The 19,670-nt window shown below is 41.2% G+C and overlaps 1 protein-coding gene across 7 annotated transcripts in view; it reads left to right on the plus strand.

The window, feature by feature from the left end:
* Positions 1 to 19,670, plus strand: part of ZNF516 (zinc finger protein 516) — a 104,464-nt gene that overhangs the window by 39,423 nt on the left and 45,371 nt on the right. For 6 of the 7 annotated variants that reach the window (XM_030446112.1, XM_030446106.1, XM_030446107.1 and 3 more), the window contains exon 2: positions 5,119 to 7,139. In XM_030446112.1, coding sequence (XP_030301972.1) covers positions 5,243 to 7,139 — 1,897 coding nt within the window. In that variant the 5' untranslated portion in view covers positions 5,119 to 5,242. Of the gene's footprint in view, positions 1 to 688; positions 761 to 5,118; positions 7,140 to 19,670 lie in introns of those variants that run through there. The other variant, XM_030446108.1, reaches the window with a different exon arrangement.

Below are 19,670 nucleotides of genomic sequence, written 5' to 3' on the forward strand. Positions count from 1 at the left end.
TCCAGGTTGCCATTCTCTGAAAGATGCAGCTTTCTCAACTTCATCTAGATGTCTGCACCCTACGTTCCATCATTTCATCATCTCTAAGGAGTGTAGTCAGTAAGATTGTTTTTTTCCCAAGATCATGCCTCAGATGATTTTTATTTATTTATTTATTTATTTTTATCATTGTTTCTTTTGGCAGAGGAGTGAGGTGCAGTGATTTGCAGTGCATATTGAAACATCTTGGAGGTTAGAAGAATGATACCCTCTCTAGTGTGCTTACTTTTCAGATGGGACTTGAAATACTTTTGTCCAAACTGAAGGCAGTTAGTTTTAAAATACACACTGTGCTATTTGAGTAGATCTGTGTAGCTTTCCAGATTGTATATTCCAGTATGTTACTGAGCTTACCAGTCTTGCTACTCCAGCCCATGCAATACAATCAGGTTAAATTAAAAAATAGTAATAATAATTAAAAAGTGCAATTTTCTGCTTTTTTGAAACAGGAGTAATTTTTTTCTGTGATTTTTCTCTCCTCGTGAACTGCACAGGATATTTGTATATAAGAAATGAATCGGCAGTTAGTTTTTTTCAATGTGATATCCTGTGCATTCTAATATCCAATTTTCTTGTGTTGTTTGTTTTAATTTTCTTTTCTTCATTAATTGTTTTTAAGAGGCACAAAGAGTACTTAAAAGGGTCTCTCTGGCCCTGTGGGGAGTCCTCACAGCATACCTGGTCCTCTTCCAGAACATGCAGGTGGCATGAAGAGTAACAGGTATTTCAGAATGCTCCTGTTTATTTAAAGTGCTTTTTGCCTGTATTTTACCTGTGCTTCATTTCAAGACTGTGAAGGTCTTATCTTAAGGCGTGAGGATATATGCAACTGCATACTGCCTTACTTTCTGCAGATCCATCAGTGACAGGCTACCATGGCCTCAGTGGGGAAGCTATGGATGATTTTGGGAAAGGCACTGCAGGCCAAATGCATTTTCTCTCAAGCCAAGAACACTCTTCGAGTTCGTTTTGAAAACCAGAGAAGTTTCGATGCCTAAATGTTTGAAATATAGTCGATTGGTTCTCCACTGAGATGGTGGTCAGCCATTGGAACAGGCTCCCCAGGGAAGCTGTCACAGCACCAAACCTGTCAGAAGTTAAAGAACATCTGAAGGATGCTCTGGGTCACGTGGGTTAGTTTAAGGTAGCCCTGCAAGGAGCAGTATTCAACTTGGGATATTCTGTGATTCTGACAAATGCTTGGTATAAGCTTGGAGGAAAGCTTGTTTTTCCATCTGGGGATGAATAAAATTAGGTTATTTGTGTTTGTTCCCATGCAGATCAAGGCAAAAACTGTCTGCGAGGCAGTGGGTGTAGGAACAAGTCTTACTACTAAAACACTTGGCAAAGGCATTTCCCAGTGTGCCACCTCTCCTGTTCTTTGGTCTTTGTTCTTATTTCTCTTCCCCCTTGCTTCATATACCACACCTGTGTGTGAACAGTGATGGAGGTGCCTCGGTGTCTTTTAAAGGGGATGTACGCACCTCTGTGACGCTGGCCAGCAGCTTCTTACATGAGCTGCCAATCCCCCCTTCCACAAGATGAAGCTGAACTCATTCATATGCCCCTTGCAATGGAATATTGAACTGTCTTGCTCCCAAATGTGTGATGTGGCATTTAGCATAAGCTGTGATGCCATTAACATGCAAAATATTTTCAGACTGAATATTCGTTTAAACTTTACACTCACGTGCGTTTCCTTGAGGCTTCCCTCTGTGCTGGTGGGGATCTTCGTGCTGTCACAGTCTGGGAGGCATCTGCAGGCTGGATATGGCTGTGCTGTGAATTCTGTGTGACATGCTGGTGCTCAGGAATTGCAGGCTGAACATGGGCCAAAGCGATGAAAGGTTACCGGTTACCACCTGAAATTAGATTTGAAGCATTTTCTAGCAGCCTTAGGGTAGCTGGAGTTGGCCACGTCACCTATGTGGTGAAAGATAATTATTTCAGAATACTTTTAAATTTGTTATTTTTTCCAAATACAAATATTATTATTATCACAGTCAGCCAGAAAGAAAGAAGAACAATTAGGGCAAGTTTTTACTTACAGAAGAAGATTAGTGTGAGTTGATTTACCCATGGATGTCTTACATCCTTAATGCATCTTTTCATGTTGAATAATTGTTTAACAGTTAATACTAAGGTGGATATTACTAAGCCAAAATGTTATTTTTTTTACTGTTAGAATTCTTTACAAGTGTTGTTTTCCTTGTCTTGTATATTCAGTCTTCTGAATTGAAGCATTTTTGAAGCATTTTTCAAAGTTGCCAGTTTTATTTATTTGCTGCTACCTATTTTTATTTTTTTTAACTGATGAGCACTAGCTTTGCTGTTATGCAAAGAGCCTAAGAGAATTACTTCTAAGTAGCACTCAAATGATGTGAGGAGGAAATTCTAAGCTGTTTGTATATGTTTGTCTCAGCTGATTCATCTAAGCCTAGGACCGACCTCCCTGCACTGTGTAGAGTGAACACCTTTCCTCCCTGTGGAGTTTCTGTCTGTTGAAGACAGAACTTGAAATTGTTTGAGTCTTAAATGTGTATTAGGAGTTCAGATAATTCAAATCTAGGGATATTTTATTTCAACTTTTTTAGCCTAATAAAATAAATTGTTAAATTTTTAATGTTGGCCTTTTATCCTCTCTCAGGCCTAATGGAATATACAGCTAGGGGGATCTCCTGCGAGTGGCTAATATCCATTATAAATAATGCTTTCCTCATACCCTCATTTTCATAACTAAGCTTCATTAATAAAAATGCTATAAATAATTAAAGTGAAGTATGTCAAGTCTAAGCACAGGGAAGCTGCGGCCAAGTAAATAAAGGGTCTACAAAGCTTTGGATTTTTATGTGCCTGAACTGCTGCACAAAGCGTTCTTGTCCATCTAAGTTTGGCTCTTAAAGCTTTTTTGAACTTCCAGACAGGAAGCACTACAGAAAGTTGCGTTAACATGGGACCTACATTAAAAAAAAAAGTCACTAGTCTAGAAGTGAGCCTGCTAACATGCAGTGTTCTCACTGGTGTAAACTGTAAAAAATGCAGAAGTAGAAAACGTTGTCTAAAATGCCAGGAAAAATATGCTCCCAATGCTTGCAAGCATTTTTTCTACACTGGTGCAGAATATTTCAGAAGAAGCTGTTGTTTTTTCAAGTGTACCATCATCTTAAAAATGCAAGAAATTTCGCTGTCTTTTCCTTCTAATGTCTTAGGAGTTTCAGGTCAGGTTTTGCTCATAAGAAAATATAGTTCGTTACTTTGCAGACTTAGATTGCAGGTCAAATGATGTTACGCTGAATTGTTTCATTCACTCTTGCTTCATACACACTGTAAACTGCTTTTGTGTTTGTTCAGCATGTTTGTACCTTCTGGTACAGCTATGACTTGCCATGGCTGCCATCCTTCATAGACCCAGGGAAGTTTCTTCTGAGGCTGCCCTTCGATTTAGTTTTAAATGGCTTTAGTTACTCTTGTTTGTAGACTTTATGTTCATATGGACCTCTCAATTTGTGATCTGATGTGTCTGGGTTTTTTAGTCCTAATTAAAAAAAAAATCATTCAACAAATGAAGCTGCATTTTTAATATAACCTTTAGATACTGTTCTCAGCTCTCAGAGGAAAAGAGTTTGGGTAACTGCTGTTGGTAACTCTTAACATGCTGAGCAGATACTAGATGTACAAAAAATCAAACTTGGAAATGAGCAGTCATGTAGCAAATAAGAGGGCTAGATTAACTTAATTATCTTTAAGTTACCCTATAGTATGTAACTGAGAATCAGCATTGTGTCAGTTTTACCTTACTTTTTATTAGGCTCACGCTGGTGATATGGTTAGACTACTTGTTTACATACTCAGAGCGTGAGTACAATGAGGAACCTTAAAATCTGCAACTCAAGTCTGCATCATAGATTGAGTACTTATTGAGTCATAGATGACAAGTGATGGAAGTGCAAATATATAGTCTTGCTATTGTTCTGCATATTTTTTCCTGCATTTAATTTAGCTGATGCTTTCTTACTGGAGTAGTAGATAGGTTCTATATATGAGAGAATACAGTATTGTTTGATCTTAGTCATGTTTTATTAGGATGGGAAGGAGGTAGGATTTTTGTTTTATGGTTGTGGTGATTGGAAAAGAAACAATCTATGGAAATCTTTGTTGCATCTTGCATTGCTGAGGCAGATATTGACACTTGCATTTAACCACGAGGAGATACAGGAGCTTTTAAACTTCTATTAACCTGTTGCTGTTTGTTTGTTTCTTTTTTAAAATAAAAGTTATTTCTTGTTTTGTTTGCTTATGGTTAAAATTCTGTTTCTTTGAGACGGGTGGTGCTGTGGTTTTCTGTATGTCTTGTGAATATAAATCACTTAAGATACCTACAGTCATTATCACTTTACTTTGTTAGACTGAGGCTTATAATTACTCTCTGAGGGTTTTTTGCTTCATTGTCCATCAGGAAATAACTTGATTTTCCTGGATTCTTATTTTCTCTCCAATCAAAGTACTGGGTGCCCTCGGCCTCTTGCTCCTGCTCTGTGTGCCACATCAAGCACAGCAGAGCTGTCTGAGATGCAAAGTAATGCAGTTGCCAGCAGGAATATGATACTTGCTAAAGTCTCTAGGAAAGCCTTTTATCTTTGGCAAGTGAGTGTTTTACATGAAATTACACATGATGGTAAAGCCACAGATCTAAATTGTAATAACCCTCTCAAGAAATGTTTTCTTCATTTAAGGTGTATTTTTAGCAACTTCTGCCCGGTTTTGAAACAAAAAATATATTTTTAAAGTTCTTACTTTCTTAAAGTCACCGTGATACCAGTGTATGGCAGCGATATTTTCTTGTGTTTAGATTCTGCTTATTTATGAACGGTGCCTTGAATGTTTGCCGCTGAAGCCTAGAAGATCAACAAAAGGAGGGGCCACTGCTGTCGGGGCAGTAAATTGTAGTACAGTATGCTTCTGAATTCGGGGCGGGTGGAAGGAAGCTGTTGAATTAAAAATAGGAAAGCGGTTTAAATATATTTCAGAACCTACTTACACAATTTCCGTACATTTGTGTGATTTTTGTTCTTCTTTCAGGTGATTTATGCCACCTGCTCACAGAGCACACGGAAATAAATCGGTGCTTCCACTCTCTTGAGCAGCTGAAAGGAGGAACATTACCCTGAGAATGAAGCAATAAAACACCTCTCTGTAGAACCGTATGATTGAAAACACGGTCCAGCCCTCCTCTGCTGCCAGACATGCTTTTGTCCTCCTGCCCTGCTCACCCAATGTTGCAGTAATACAGATGGATCATAGCAGAGAGGCAGAAATGGAGTTACGGAGATCCTCCAGCCCGGGCAAGCTAAGCAGGAACGACATGGATGCCGACAAGACCATGTGCCACAGCTGCTGCATCTGCGGTAAAAGTTTCCCTTTCCAGAGCTCCTTGTCGCAGCACATGAGGAAGCACACGGGTGAGAAGCCCTACAAATGCCCTTACTGTGATCACAGAGCCTCCCAAAAAGGCAACTTGAAGATCCACATCCGTAGTCACAGAACAGGCACTTTAAGTCAGGGGCACGAGGTGGAGATGGGAGAGGCGCAGCTGGGGGAGATGGGTGTTTCGGAGGGCCTGGGTGGATGTACCAGCCCCACTAAAAGCACCTCTGCCTGCAACAAGATCTTGAACGGTACCACTCAGGTGGACGGCAGCAAGATCTTGTTGAGAAGCAGTAAGAAGGAGGTCACGGAGGCGGTGCCCACCGAGGAGGATGGCAAGCTGACCTCCTACCAGTGCAGCTTCTGCAAGAACAAATTTGAAAGGAAGAAGGACCTGGAGCAGCACCTGCACCAGGTACACAAACCGTTCAAGTGCAGGTTGTGTAGCTACATGACCCTGAGGGAGGAGACGCTGTTAAACCACATAGAGAAGGACCACATCACAGCTCAGGTCCCCAACGGGGAGGTCTATGCTGAGAACTGCAAGAGCGAGCTGAGTGCAGGCGAGTTTCCGTGCGAAGTCTGTGGTCAGGCCTTCAGTCAAACCTGGTTCCTGAAAGCTCACATGAAAAAGCACAGGGGGTCATTTGATCACGGGTGCCACATTTGCGGCAGGAGATTCAAAGAGCCCTGGTTTCTCAAAAACCACATGAAGTCGCACGGCCCCAAGACTGGGAGCAAAAACAAACCAAAAAATGACTTGGAGCTGATAGCCACTATCAATGACGTGATACAGGAGGAGACGATTGTCACGGGCCTCTCTCTGTATGAAGTTTGCACCAAGTGTGGAAATCTGTTTACAAATATGGAAAGCCTGAAAGCGCATAATGCTGTTCACTACCGGGCGCAGCGAGGTGGTGCTGGGGATAAAGCTGAGGGCTTAATTGATACGAGCCTAAGCTCCTCGGTAACGAAGCAGGTTTTCTTGCAGTGTCTCAATCTAAGGCCATCTGCAGGGTTGGACAGAGTTACAAGAGGACAGCCTGGGAAAAGAGTAGCTGAGTTGGATCCGGTCAGTAGCTACCAAGCTTGGCAGCTGGCCACCAAAGGAAAAGTAGTAGAGCCCTCGGAGTTTGTGAAGTATGTGGGATGGGACGAGGCCCTGGCGGATGCAGATGTGACGTATGACAAGGATAAGAGAGAGTACATCCTTGTCAACCAGGAGAAGCGCAAGCGAGACCAGGACTCGCCCAGCAACCCCAAGAAGAAGAGCTGCACCGGGGGGCGCCCAGAGAAAACCGGCGGTGCCCCGCTGGCAGAGAGCTGCCCGATTGCCCAGGGGGATCTGGACTACCGCCCCGCCTCCCGGCAGAGCCGGCGGGCTGCCCAGAACAAGTCCACCGAGTGCTTTGAGTGTGGGAAGATCTTCCGCACCTACCACCAAATGGTGCTCCACTCCCGGGTGCACCGCAAGGAGCGGAGGAGCTGTGCTGAGGGCGGGACAGCTGCCCAGCCCGACCGCTACGGATCCAGCAGCGAGGAAGGGGACTCAGGGTCTGTCAGCGGGCCCAGCACTCCCGGCTCTGCATCCGCCCCGGAGGATTCTGCCACCTCTGGCCTGGGGGAGGAGGGAGCCGAGGAGAGCTCGGAGGAGGGAGCAGCCGACCCATCGCTAGGTAAGACTGCTCCCAACCTTGCTCAGTTCGCTGTTGCTTGTCCTGGAGTCTCCTGGTGCGGGTCATGGTGATGAGCAGAGGGAGGGATGTGTGGAAACACGTGAGGTGTTTAAAGGCAGTGTGGGGTGGGGTCCTGTGCCTGCCAAGCACTTCTGGTTGTCTCAATAGGGTGGCTCGTTTCTGGACCAGGTAATGAAAGTGACATCAGAGGATGTCTTGCTTAGGTGCGAGTGAACTTAGATTTTAGTGAAGAACACCCAAGAAGCATCTTAGTTCTCGATAGCAACACTGTGTAGTGGTAGTGTCTTCCCTGGACATCTTGGGGGCTGCTTTTTCCCAGTTTATGAGTGTCCTGTGCACTATTATGACTGGGCTACAGGTACAGTAAGGACATGGCTTGTGTGGTGTAGCCCCAAAGCGAGTGAACTTGTTAATCACCAGCATGAGAGGCATTTTGCTCCTTTTCTCTGCTTCGTTTCCCAAATGTATTTATAACTCCAAAGGCTGTAATTAATCTCTCTGGATTAAAACAGTCCTCTGAGCCCAACACTGCTAAATGGAACAAATTATTCCCCAAATAGCAGCAAAGCAAATATTTAAAAGAACACCATTAAGCTCTTTTGTATCTTAAAAAAATATATTTTGTTTTTATTGTTCACCATTCTTTGTTTATAATACCCTTATAGAAATATGAGATTAACCATTCTTTCCTTACTAACCTTGCACTGGTTTGTTCGCTTGTTTGGTGAATAATCACATTTTCATACTCTGTGATTCTATTCTGTGTTATCTCATGTAAACTCAGTTCCTACCTAACAAGGTTGGGCCAGGTGATCCTTGAGGTCCCTTCCAACTTGCCATTCTATGATTCTGACTATTTTTGTTCTGAAGAACATGATTATCTTCAAGGCCATTGCAGAAAAAATAATCTGCACCCTTGTGGAAGAGGGTAGGTTTATTCAATTAACTGTGTTCTTTCGGGTTTTTGTGTAATGGTGTGCTTTTCCCACTGGCTACAGATGCTACAGCAGCAAAGCAACATTTTCCAGAATTGTGTATTAATAGATGCTTTTCATAATGTTTTGAAACAGTGTTGTATGTAGGTTTCTTGTCTTTAAGCGTCTTTCATGAAAGGCCCATGGTTTTAGGACAACCAAAGTGAAGACACTGCTTGGCAATATAACATACAAAATTTAAGGTGCAGAGAGGGAAGATGGCTCCAAAAGACTGGAATTGGGAAAAACTAAACTTACCTGTTTGTCATCAAGCTTTGAAGAAGTACTAAACTTGATTTGCTACAAATTGAATCAAGTCCTTGATGGACAAATTGGGTACATGCTAGAAATAAAATGTAAACTAGAACAAGAACTCTACTTTCTTTTATGCTTTCTTGCCCTTTTCGTAAACCACAACTCCAAAAATTCATAGTGACAATCTGACTTGAATCATTTGGCTATGATTACTTGCCCATTTAAGAGACTCAATTTGCTTTGGATTTTGGCTGTTGAATTTTGGACACTTAAGCAAATTTCCTTATTGGAACTTACATACTTACTTTGTGTGAAAATTCATCAGCTGCCACATAAAACACCTCGGTACCGTTGACACAAGATGCAATGATAAAACTGCAGCTTTGTCTTGAGTTTAATGGGGCTGCCATATTTTACTGGTGTAATGTACAGTGTTCTTACAGAAACTGCTGTGACTGAAAACCTTCTCTCTGGAGACAGGCTGGAAATACCAAGACAGTTCTTCAAGTGATACCCAAAGAGGAAAGCTGTTCTTATGCACTTTTCTTATTAAGCACTTTATTTTTAACAAGAGCTGTCTCATCTCTTTGCCTGTCCCGCTTCTTGCCTCAGCTCAAGCCCTTATTACAGGAGCAAAGGGTGAGTTAAAAATCACACAGCAGTTTCATAGAAATTTAGGTGACTGGTTTAATCAGAATCACTAGCCAACATCTGGAAACTCTTTCCTTAGGATGCCAAATTGGTCTATCTTTTTTAATAGTAAAGAAGTAGCAAATGGATGGGCATATGTGAAGGTACATATTTGAAAAAGGATGTATTTGCATTGATGGGGCTGGATGGTGGCTGCTGCATTTTATATTCACTATTAGCCAATAAATTCATTGGCTAATAAGAAACTTTTTAATTGTATGATCAAAAGAAATGTTATCCTTTCTTGTTAGAATTTATTTCAACAAAATCACTGTGTCAATGAAATATGAACATTTTTTGCAAGAGACAAAGATTTTGAGGGTTAAAACGTTTTTGGGTTTCAAGTTGTTTTTTCTCGTTTAAGGAGTTTTCATGGGTCAGTGTTCAAGATTTATGGTTCTCAATTTTCTCTATTTTGTATACATTTTAGTGGCACTGCCCTTATGTTGCTTTGTAAGGGACTGGGTTGTAGGATTTGTTTTACTCTTGGGTAGATTGCTTCTTTAACTTGTGGGTTTCTGTCCTTCCCCTATGAACAGAAACTTAAGGTGTGCAGAATACAGACCAGATTCTGTGTTTATGGGCACTTCTGCTAAAATCAGGTGTTGCGGTATGACCTTCAAGCACATCTTGTCCTAGAACTTCTGTGGTTTGCTGTCCTCTCCTGTGACTTCTTGCAGTTATTCTTGCTGCTGAAGCTTTTGTGTCAAGAGCTGTGCTCCAGCCCCATGGGCAGCATCCCTCCTCCCCAGTGGAGGCAGGCAAGTAGTGACCTTGGTTCCTGTTCCTAAGATCCCTTTTGCAGAGATATTTTTACTCAGACTGTGGTCAGGAAAATCTTGTGCTACTCGTAAGGTTATATAATATCTGTATTTTTTGGTTGGTTGGTTGGTTTGGGGTTGTTTTTTTATTTTTCTGGTAGTTTGTTGGATTTTTTTTCTTTCTTATCTTTACTTCTTCCCACCCTCCTTTGACACGTTACTGTGTTATTTTGTGTCAGAAAGGGCCTTGAGACTGCTAAGGAGTCAATGTTATGGCCTTGACTTAGCTGAAAGCACTTCTTTGTACGTTTAATTCTTAATAATCTGAGTAGTGCCGTCGACACGCAGTGCCTTGCAGCAGGGAAGCTGGCAGTGCAACTCCCTACTCACTCAGGGCCAACAGATGTTGAGGCTGAGGATGGCTGGGTCTGCAAAGTACTGATAGAGCTTACTGGGAGAAGAACAGGAATTGCTCCTTGCATGTGAAATGCCAGGGCTGGCATCTTTGCTCTTACACATTGGAAATTTCTCTACTGTGTACATAGAGTAATATTCTCAGACATCCAGGTAGTGTTCGCAAAACCAGCTTATCTATCAGCTGCCAGGGGGTAGGCTATCTGGTTATGAAATACTTTCAGTTTTATTGAAAAGAAGGTAAAAATCTGTTTTCTAGAGTTGCACAGGCTGTGTACCACGTGATACCTATCATACCAAGATACATGTATGATGTATAGATGCTTTCTGAGACAGACACCTAGGAAGAGGTGGCTCAGGGCACACTCGCTTTTTAGAGCAGCCATTAGATTCTTTTGAGGTCTTTCTGCCCCAGAAGAGTCTTAATTTTTGTTTGACATTCAACCCTCTAGCAAACTGTACATGAATTTCCACTGGGTTGCATCCAAAGCTGTTTGAACCACCTGTGAGCTGCTGCTCAGTGCTTCCCCAACTTCAAGATTGTTTTGTTTTGATTTTAATATGGTTGAGAGAGTCACATATACCTGTTGATAAAAGTGGAAGGGGAAAAGACCCTTTTTAAAATCTTCCATCCTCTCAACTAAAATGTAGTTTAAGGTATGCCAAAGAAACAAAATCAATCTGTCTGCATCCTGTGGTTAGTGTTTTTAAGGCTCAGTGTGGCTCCCCTCCTTGTTTTGTATTTAGCCAGGAGGGTGTTAGCTTGTTACATTAGGCACTGTGAACTCTTGCAGTCTTGAAATGAAGAAGGAAGTATAATTTTTGAGGTTGTGACTGCTGCTGGTGGGTGGGAGGATGAAGAAAGGAAGTGAAAATGATTTAAATACCACCTGGTACTCGGCAAACATGTAGTAAGGGCAGAGGCCTATGATACTCCAGTTGGGAGTGCCATAAAGGTACTTTTTGCATGTAAGCGCCAGACTGGGCAGGAATTTAATGTTAAAAGTAATCTGTGGAGGAGAAAAAAAGTAAAAAGAAAGGGAAGGAAAGAAAAAGGAGTGTGTATAAGAATAAGGGTTAGGAATACTGCTTCAAGCCTGACCATGGCAGTGACCAGAGAGGGGAGTGGTGCACCTGAGAGGGAATCTGCTTCTGGTGAAGGCCATCTCCTTCTCCATTTTGTTTCCTTTCTCTCCTGCTGCTTCTTTCCCTTTTTTTTTTTTTTTTTTTTTTTCCCTTCTGTCAGACTCCAGGATTCTTGAAATGTTCTAAGGAGAGACTGATACACTCCTATTTCACACATGCAGTTTTTATGATGCTGGCTAATGCAGGAAGGGGATGATTTGTACCAGGCCCTATATGAACACAGCTGTAGGCTCAAGGAGCTTATAGGCTGAATGTGTCAGGTGGACACAAGTTGTTAGACTTGCACAGAATATATATATATAAAAAAAACCCAACAAAAACCAACAAAAGAATCACCGGATATGAAAGAGTGGTGGTGTGGCTGGATTTGGCTGGTGTTGGGAATTACCAGTGGTATGGTGGAACTTGTTCAGGAGATGAGCTCTCTGAAAGGGCAAGACAAGAGGCTGGGTTCAGGAAAGAGAGAAAGGGGAATGGGGGAGGGCAGAGAGGAGTTTGCTGAAGGGAGCTGTGCTGCGCGATGAGGTTTCGAAGAGGAGAGGAGGCTGAAAAGAGGTGTAGGGTGGTTCTGGTGCCAGGGTGCTGGGTCTTCTGCACTGAGCAGTGAGTGCCCATGATGCACCATGATGAGGTGGGTAACCCCAAGAGGACTGACATCTCAAAACCAGGAGGTTGCAGTAGGTGCTTGCCTTGTGCACACTTGCTGGTTGACCCAGTGGCTTTTCGTCATCAGTCTGTAAAAAGTCTGAACTCTGAGCTCCTTCTTTTGTGTTTGTTAAATTTTTAAAACTCTTAGAAATCCATGGCCAGACTCTGATTTAGTGTCATTATCAGAAAGTTGAAGGAGCTGCCTGTGGATTGCTTACAGGTTATACAGACTGAGAGATCCAACATATACCATTTATCCCAGGTATGTTATAAGAAAATCCTATATGTCTATTTGCATACTTGAATAGAAGCATAATGTTAGTAAGCTTTGTGAAAGATGAAGAGCAGGAGAGATTTAAGAAGCATGAATTAGGACTTTGTTTTGCTCAGATGTAAATTATAAGAAATCCAAGCACCGGATCTTTAGCAAAAAGTACCCAATTTCATCAGGCTTTTGAGTTAACACATTGAAAACTGCTTTAATTTTCCAGTAAAATGGCAAGGCTGTGATTTGGGGGAGGGGAGGAGAGGAACAATAAGAATAAAGCAGCTAAGCAAGTGAAAACAGAAAATGAAAAATGTATAGTTACTCCAAAGAATAGAGAAAGATAGTCCTAGTACATGTTTTGTGTTGCCAAAGTGAGTGCATGAAACACAGCTGCCAGTATCTAGTACCAGGACTTCATTGTTCTGCTCATATGAAAAAATGTTCTTCTGTGTGCAAGGAGAACTCCTCCACTATTTGAAAATCAAACATTTTACTATGTATCTTAATCAAGTAATTACAGTTTAGATACTTGGACATTTTTTACCAAATGAAAATCTTGTTCTCTATGCACAGTCTTAAGTATGTGGAAGTTATTTAGCCCATATATTTTGCTGAATAATCATACAACAAATTAGAGAATGTCTTAGTGCTGGACAACTGGTAACTACTGCCCTAGGCTTCCAAGAAGGGACCTAGTGTCAAGGAGGACCAGTGTTTCGGTGGCTTCTGTTAGATCCCTACCATGAAGATGAAAATGTTACACAGTGATTACACACTTCACCAGTTAATTTTGGCATTGGCAAGGGAGTGGTTGTTGGAACATAAAACCCTCTCAACTTTTCAACCCTAACTAATTGTTTTAGTTGTTAATGCCAGTGGGATTAGTGCCAGGACTTTCAAATACTGCAAGTTGCTGATTCAAATCACAGGAGAAGTTGGGCAGAGGCAAGGACCCTGTGATTGCAGAAGTAAGATTCAATAGACATTGTTTAGAACTTTACGAAGTTTGAACTATTTCTTGAATTTGGTGGATCAGGACTAGAACAGTTATGTACTTTGAATGCACCTAATAATACAAGTCAGAAATTTCTCTTTCATATCTACATTGCTGTTATGCACATTGTCCAGTCCTGATGCATGAAGCAAACCCATCTGTGGTATGGTGTTTTCTCATGATCTGAAGTTTCTCTGCAAAGCACTGCGGGTTGGAACATCATTTTTGACCATTCAGGCCTGTGTTTGTCTCCACAGTAGCACTTTATTACCTCTTCCCTTCCATTTGGGCTCTTGTATGTATTCTCCTCAGGACTGCAGAGGATGTCTTCTATGTGTGACTGTATTCCTGCAGTGCTGCCATCACCAATAGCTTTTTGCTTTCATTTATCTTTAATGTGGGTTGACATGAATGCGAAGAACAATTGAAGGAACAGAACAAAATAGAAATTATGATGATCATTCCAAGGCAAGGGATCACAAGAAAAATTATAGCAGCCAGAATCACTAAAGTGTTTATTAAGGGGAGAGGAAGAGAGAAGAGCCATAGAACATCAAGAGGGGTGATTAGAGACTCCCTTTGCACATGTACCTCATACATGTGAAGTTGCTTGGCCCTTTATTTTGTGCTGATGGTGGGAGGTGTGCTTCAAGAAGCTCATGCAAAAAGTGACTGGAACAGGGCAGCAATGTTTTGGGATAATGCAGTCTGTACCCTTAAATACATTACCCTGATATCATACCAACCAAGGAACAATTTAACAATTGCCCTGTAGGCATCTTGGGTAATTTCCACTGTGTTCTTGATTACCGTGCTCTGCGTTACTAGATCCTGTTTTACTCAGTCTCATGTAATGTGGGTGGCCAGCAAGAGTGTTAAGCAGTAATTCAAGTTCCTCTTGCAATGGGACACAGTGTTGAGGAACAAGTAGCACACAACTCAAGTCAGAACTAAGACTTGCCAGCTGTGCTTGAGACACTTGAGGAGACAAGTGGCTTCTCACGGCAGAGACTGCCTTTGCTGTTGCTCAGAGAGAACTTCTCTTGCAGCAATTATTTTATATATATATAAAAAGTATAGTTATTTATTCAGCTGTTGCACTGCTTTTATTCCTTGCAAACATTTCAGTGGGGCATCTTGTTTAAGTACCAAAGAATTTTGATACAGCCTGTCAAAGATACTTCTGCATTTATCTTCAATTGTTAGTGTTTCTTTTTTGCAAGTTTTGCAGGTTACCATATACAAAACCAAGAGGCACAATTAGACAGCAGTGTTGTTTAGAGAGTTTATTGTAGCTGTAGGTCTGTGATATGACCAACCAAGCCACAGCTCATCTTGGAAGAAAATATGTACAAAGATGCTAAGGGATAGGTTCAGTAAACCTTTATTTTATCTGTTAGAAAGTGAGGAAGTGAGTGTGGTTTCTTAAAGGTAGGTGATAGGAGGCTAAACTTTGCCCTGAAGCTTGTGTTAGATGCTCAAAGCAAGATTAGTTCTTCATACTTCTGCAGCTTTTGGAAGTGTTGTCACATGAGCTGCTTCTCAGGATTGTCTGTTCCCTAATTCTAAAAATTAAAAAAAAACCAAAACCAAAACAACCCAAAACTTTTCCAAGGGTATGGAAAGCTGTGAGCCATATTGATTTAAGTTTGTGCATTCAAAAATGCCCCTTAATATTCAGCTGTAAAGGGGTTCCATTTTTCATTAGCAGGCTTTTAGCTTTTCTCCAGCAAGTATTGCATAAACATCTGCATATAGAGACGTGCACTTGGGAATCCAGCTGCACAATAATTCAGCTGTCTCAAAACCCTCGCTTCTTGACACCTACCCTGGTCTTGCTGCCTTGTAAAAGCCAGTTTAGCAATTCTGTTATTTCTTAGCTCTGGATGTTTCTATTACATCACGTTTTATAGCATATTAAATACTGTTTTGTGACATTTATAATCATAAGATTACATTGTGTAGTGCTTTTATTTTTTTTAGAAGTTTCTGATTGGTAAACAAGGGCTCCTTTCCTCCTAGATAGTAAAACAAAATTCAGGCAATGAAAATGGCAAGGGTTGTGTTTTAATCTGATTTCTAAATTTTTCCTCAGTGCTGTACCTGTGTTTAGTGGGATTGTCTTGATCTGTAAATGTCTGCTAATGGGGGACTTAATGCAGATGTCTTTGTTCAGTCTCTTTGCTCCTCTTAACATGGTAAGTCACAGTTTGTACTTCATCTTAAACCAAGAGTCAGGGTTTTTTTGTTAACTCATTAGGCTAGCAGTAGATGTTCTAAGTGGATATTGCAGACTAAGTTCTGCAGGACCTAAAATCTGGTGGAGTCCCAGGGCTGTGCAGGGTATAAAAGTAAGGTATGGTTTGGTATAGAGTTTTCTGCAGGTGCATTTTGCAAATAGAAGTTTTAGCAGGTCACTTGACTTCACTTAATTTTTAATCCAATAGTCACGTTCAGTCACTAGATTATTTTAAACAGGCTTTACTGTGGTACCAGTCATACCAGTGAAAGGCCAACTTAGCTGCAGTCAAGGAAACCCTTTACAGTAGTAGTATAACTGTTTGTGTGTTTGTTCTTATTAGTTTTCTCTTTGTTGCCTACAAGGAATCGTGGATCCAGCTAACCAGGATTTTTAGGGAGCTAAAAAACATACGATGAATTTTATTGAAACTGTATGCTATAGTTCTGGAATGGGTGTTTTGTATCCTTGTTGCACTTGGTGTGTGGCTGCTGTGCTTCCGTATTTTGTGACCTATATCAAGACACGATTTTCATTGCCGGGAATGGATTTGTAAATGTGTAGGGAACTTATTTTCATGGTGAATTTGCTTTCCTTGTTTACAGACAGCATGACTGGCAGATTGCTGAATGCTTTGGCCCAGATCCAGCAGAACTCAACTGCTGGCTTGATTTTAAGCCTAAGAGCGGTCAGGTTGGAATCATTGTTAACTGCTTTGTTGAGCCACTTGGCACCTAGTGGCTTGAGGTTAGAAAAGAATAGAGAAATCTTTAATCCATGACAGTGTAAATTGTACTGTAGCCTACGAACTTGACACAGGATAAAATGAAGGGGGAAAACAAGTCTCAGAATTGTCTTTTGTGGACTAAGTTACACTTCTGTGATAGGAAGGGCAAAGCCCTGACACTTCATCCTTTTAAAGTGCAGTGTATCTGTTGAGCATATCTGTCTATCTGAAAGACAAAAGTACTCTCTAAACTGATGCTTATGGTAGCTTGGATATGGGAACTTACTTAAAATGTATTTGGAGCATGAGATACTCCTCCTCCAATGGGACCCATGGGGGAAGATTTGCCCTCCTACTTTTTAGAACTTTGTTTTCCAGGTTGGTAATCTCAAACCTCAGAAATTATTTCACTGTTTCTCTTCAAGTAACAGAAGACTAAATAGCTGTTAAAATTATTTTTTTGTCATATCATGGCCATAATTTTAATCTTGTTTTGGAGCCATAAATTAGGGGTTGTTATTCCAAGTCAGATACCGTTGTGGTTTAATTTTTTTTTTCCTGAAAGGATACAGAATCACTGATTAATATTTATTTAATATATTTTATGACTTAATTTTGGTTTAGTTTGTAACATAAGACACCCCCAAACCTTGTGTTTCTTTGAGATAACAAATTCATCAGGCAGTTGAAGGCATCAGCTACACCTAACAAAACTTCAGAGGTGTGTGTTATCTCAGGATAGCATATGTCTTGTGGTGCCTTACTGCTTAAATAGCATTTGATGCAAGCTGCTGTCAGCAAAAACTAAGTATTTTGGGGGAAAAAAAAGCACAGCCCCAAGTGAAATGCGTGGGTTCTTTCGGAAGTGTGAATCTTGGGTCTATATGGCTTTTTTTTTTCCTTCTCCGTGAAACATTTTCTGTATATTTTAACAATAGAGGTTGCATGTGTCATGATGGTGAAAGACTGAGAACAATGAATTGAGATGGTAACAGCATGCATGTAAAAGACTTCAGCTCTTCCCATCCCTGCTGTACCCCAAGATAGTAGAGCAGATGCTGCATGAGGGCTTTGCGTTTTACATGTTTTGCTAGGTTTGTAGCAGCAGTGAAACAAAGGTGTGCTTAGTTTTCTGTGATTTAGCTTTTATTCAGTAGGTGCTAAAGCCTTTTTTTACTAGATAATGAAGCAAACAGATCCTTCTCTTCCCTTAAAAGAGAATTCAGGAAGTACAGCTTACATTGCACATGGAACACATTAATCCTAAAGCCCCCTATAATACTTCGCAGAAGTTTCTTGTCCTTACACATGGCTGTATCCACACGCACAGCAATTTCCTGGAAGCGTCTTAACCTTAAGTACTGTTGAATCCTGGAGAAGCCTTAAAAAAACACTCAAACACGGAATAGCAAGTAAAGTTGTAACAGGAAAACGTTAATCTTTACTTGGATTGTGATAGGACAACAGAGTGGGTGCCTCTAAGTTGAGGATCACTTACTTGCTACTGTGGTGCTAAATACATTTGACAAGGAAGCCTCAGTGCTGTTATTTGTGTAGAAATATGGTGTGGTTTTTTTTTTTCATTCAGCTATACACACAGAAAAGACAAATGAGTTATAATTTAAATATAATCACTTCATTTTGCAAGTGAAGTTGTTAGGGTTAATTATTTTTCTCCAGTGTTATCAGTGGACAAGTGCCTAATATTAAGGCTTGTAATAGCAATTAGGTGTTATTAATGCATAACACCTAACAATGCATAATTAGGTGTTACGTGCTGGTAAAGTCTTTTGCTAGCCTGACCTTTCTTGGTCAGCTATACTGGAGCAAGAATTTAAAAAAAATCTCTTGGGATGTATTCAGTAAGTTGAAATACTGAGTTCACTCAACCAAGGCATCATGGAAATTACTCTTCATACACTATTTACTCAAATTCCGGTCTAGCAACTTTCTTTGAGGCCTGCAGAAGCCCAAAGGAAAGAAACATGATATCTAGGGAGATGAAGGGGTTGGAATGGGCCAAAACTGTAATGTTAAATTAAAAGCTCTGACAAGCTGAAAAGTTTGAGATGGGCAAGGTAAAAATTGAGAAAGTATGTGAGTGCATGTAACAAGTATAGATTAATATATATAAATGGGGACAGGCTGATATGTGACTGTTAGAGGTACATTGAAGTGATGTAAATGACTTCTTCTGGAAGCTTGATTCCAAGCAGATCTCTGGTGCTGACAGCCCTCCAGTGATGCCTGTCATCGCAGGCAACAGAGGGTACCCAAAAGCAGAAGCCAGAAGTGTGGTCTTCTGCAATAACTACTCTGTGAAGTTGCTTTCTAACGTGAGTATGTTTGGGTCTGATGCACAGTATTGAAAGTATCATGCAGGATACTCATTGTAAGACAACCTATCTACATTTCTTTAGTTGAGGGGCTGAATTTAGAGTAAGACAAAGTGCTGTTTTTTTCTGACATACCTTGGTAGCCCTGTGGATGTTCTGGGTACTGAGTGCTGGCATTGCTGAGAGCTGTGGGGCAGTGGGTAGGACCTGGCAGGGGGCATTTCTCTTCAGTGCAGCTCATTGGAACCATCACACAGTTAAGAACTAAAGGAAGTGGTCGAAGAGTTTGTCTGGAAGGGGTTGGTGTAGATTTGAGCTCCTGTCACCTGCAAACTCTAGGTGTGTTATGTAGGGGTGGTAACAAATTGGGAGCTTTGGAAGAAAAAGCTGCATCAATGGGATAAGGAAGTAAGCAGGAGGTTGGTGTGTTACATTTGAGTAAGCGGTGTCATGGCCATAGCTTGCTAAGGGGAGAGGTGCCCCGAGGATGGCCAAGTCCTGGAGCAGCACGTTCCAGGGAGGTGGGCACACTGCAGGGAGTCAGCTTGTGCAGGCAAACAGTATTGTTTGAAGGAAGAAAATGGGTGATCACGGAGCTCACGTGGGGAGAAAGTGGAGCACCAAGGAAGGGGGCACCACAGCCGAGCATTGTCCTGTCCACGTTAGGGTGTTGGGAGTACACGGGGGCAGGAGGTTACACAGCAGCCTGAGTGAGCAGTCCCAGCACTTAAAGCTGTGCTCAGTGGCAGGGCAGCTGAAAGAAAAACAGGGTGAAGTTTCTTTTGGGTCCTGAGAACAGCAGAATCTGAAACGGGAAGGAGAACTGATAAAAACAAAGTGTAGAAATGAGGATTCCATTCTGATAAGTTGTGTGGCTTGGTGTTTCACCTGGTAAATCACAAGGATGACTATTTTTTTGTGCTTTTATATCTGTGTGCTCAAGTGTCAGGAGATGATAGTTACGTTTGGAAAAATCCTTTGCAGTAAGGCATTTGCAATTCTGCATCTGTTTCACTTTCCTGGTGTGCAGTGAAAAGGAATAAATATTTTTATCAAAA

This window comes from Calypte anna, chromosome 2, assembly GCF_003957555.1.
Source record: "Calypte anna isolate BGI_N300 chromosome 2, bCalAnn1_v1.p, whole genome shotgun sequence".
In the NCBI taxonomy this organism is placed as follows: Eukaryota; Metazoa; Chordata; class Aves; order Apodiformes; family Trochilidae; genus Calypte; species Calypte anna.